The sequence below is a fragment of the Lactuca sativa genome, chromosome 5, assembly GCF_002870075.4.
Source record: "Lactuca sativa cultivar Salinas chromosome 5, Lsat_Salinas_v11, whole genome shotgun sequence".
NCBI classification, from domain to species: Eukaryota; Viridiplantae; Streptophyta; class Magnoliopsida; order Asterales; family Asteraceae; genus Lactuca; species Lactuca sativa.
In genome coordinates this window covers 303,891,946-303,893,493 of record NC_056627.2, presented here as the reverse complement: position 1 = coordinate 303,893,493, position 1,548 = coordinate 303,891,946, and the positions used below count along the sequence as shown (strand labels likewise).

Sequence of the window (1,548 nt, the reverse complement as noted above, 5' to 3'; positions counted from 1 at the left end):
TTTATTCATCACTTTGAAAGAAGTGATCTCATGAATCCAGGAGATAAACCCTTCACAATAACCTACTTCATAGGATATGCATTAACAAATAATCATCATATAATAGACTATAAAAAAGAAGAATACATAGAACTTGAAGATGTATTCTCAGAAATAGGACATATCAAAGATAAATAATTTTGTGACATAGATCCTCAAGATAGCTCTTGGGCTTTAGACATAGCAAGAAACAAAAAAGCTTTAGGAGAAAAGCTACCGCCTAGAATCTCAATAGATTCTCTTCATATAGGTGAAATATCCAAATCTTTGGAACCTACTCCAAGATATATACTCAAAAGCATAAGAAGTATGTTTTCTAGAGTTGATAATTTGAATCAAACGATTAGCCAACTAAGCGAAGTAATAAATGAGTATGATAGACCTTCCTCATATTTACAAAAAGGGTAAAGCATTGAGACTTAAAAATCTTGATGATCCTACTCAGAAAAAAGAATATGCTTTTTCTTCTTCAGGAAAAATAGGTGTTCAAACCCTAGCTAACATTTGTAGAGGTTCTATCAGACAACAATTAGCCAATCTAGATTTACGAATTATTATAGACTATTCATTGGTAGAATGGAAAGAATTGGAGGAAGAGGAACCCACAGGGAACGAATGGGAAGATCGAAAAGTTGGAAGAAGAAAAGATTTTTTGCTTAGACGCATGGAATTGGCTAAGCATTTTATTCGAACAAATATAGAACCAAAATGGATGGTTTTGCGTCTATTACCAGTTCTTCCTCCTGAGTTGAGACCAATCTATCATATAGATGAGGATAAAATAGTGACCTCGGATATTAATGAAATCTATAGAAGAATTATCTATCGGAATAATACTCTTAAAGATCTATTAACAACAAGTATAGCTACGCCAGAAGAATTAATAATATCTCAGGAAAAATTGCTACAAGAAGCCGTGGATGCACTTCTTGATAATGGAATCTGCGGACAACCAATGAGGGATGATCATAATAGAGTTTACAAGTCGCTTTCAGATGTAATTGAAGGCAAAGAAGGAAGAGTTCGCGAGACTCTGCTTGGTAAACGAGTCGATTATTCAGGGCGGTCCGTGATTGTCGTGGGCCCTTCACTTTCATTACATCGATGTGGATTGCCTCGCGAAATAGCAATAGAACTTTTCCAGGCATTTGTAATTCGTGACCTAATTAGAAAACATCTTGCTTCGAACATAGGAGTTGCTAAGAGTCAAATTCGGAAAAAAAAACCGATTGTATGGGAAATACTTTAGGAAATTGTGGATGACCATCCTGTATTGCTGAATAGAGCGCCTACTCTGCATAGATTAGGCATACAGGCATTCCTCACCGTTTTAGTGGAAAGGCGCGCTATTTGTTTACATCCATTAGTTTGTAAGGGCTTCAATGCAGACTTTGACGGGGATCAAATGGCTGTTCATGTGCCTTTATCTTTGGAGGCTCAAGCAGAGGCGCGTTTACTTATGTTTTCTCATATGAATCTTTTGTCTCCAACTATTGGGGATCCGATTTC

General features: G+C 36.3%; 1 protein-coding gene across 1 annotated transcript; it reads left to right on the top strand.

The window, feature by feature from the left end:
* The first annotated feature begins 406 nt into the window (after positions 1 to 406).
* LOC128126054 (DNA-directed RNA polymerase subunit beta'-like) lies at positions 407 to 1,317 on the top strand. The gene has a single exon (XM_052763779.1). The coding sequence runs from the start codon at positions 407 to 409 to the stop codon at positions 1,286 to 1,288; it is 882 nt and encodes a 293-aa protein (XP_052619739.1). The 3' UTR covers positions 1,289 to 1,317.
* The last annotated feature ends 231 nt before the right edge of the window (positions 1,318 to 1,548 follow it).

Bases quoted from the DNA above. Each gene is read 5' to 3' on its own strand.
- LOC128126054 (XM_052763779.1), top strand. From the start codon at position 407: ATGAGTATGATAGACCTTCCTCATATTTACAAAAAGGGTAAAGCATTG.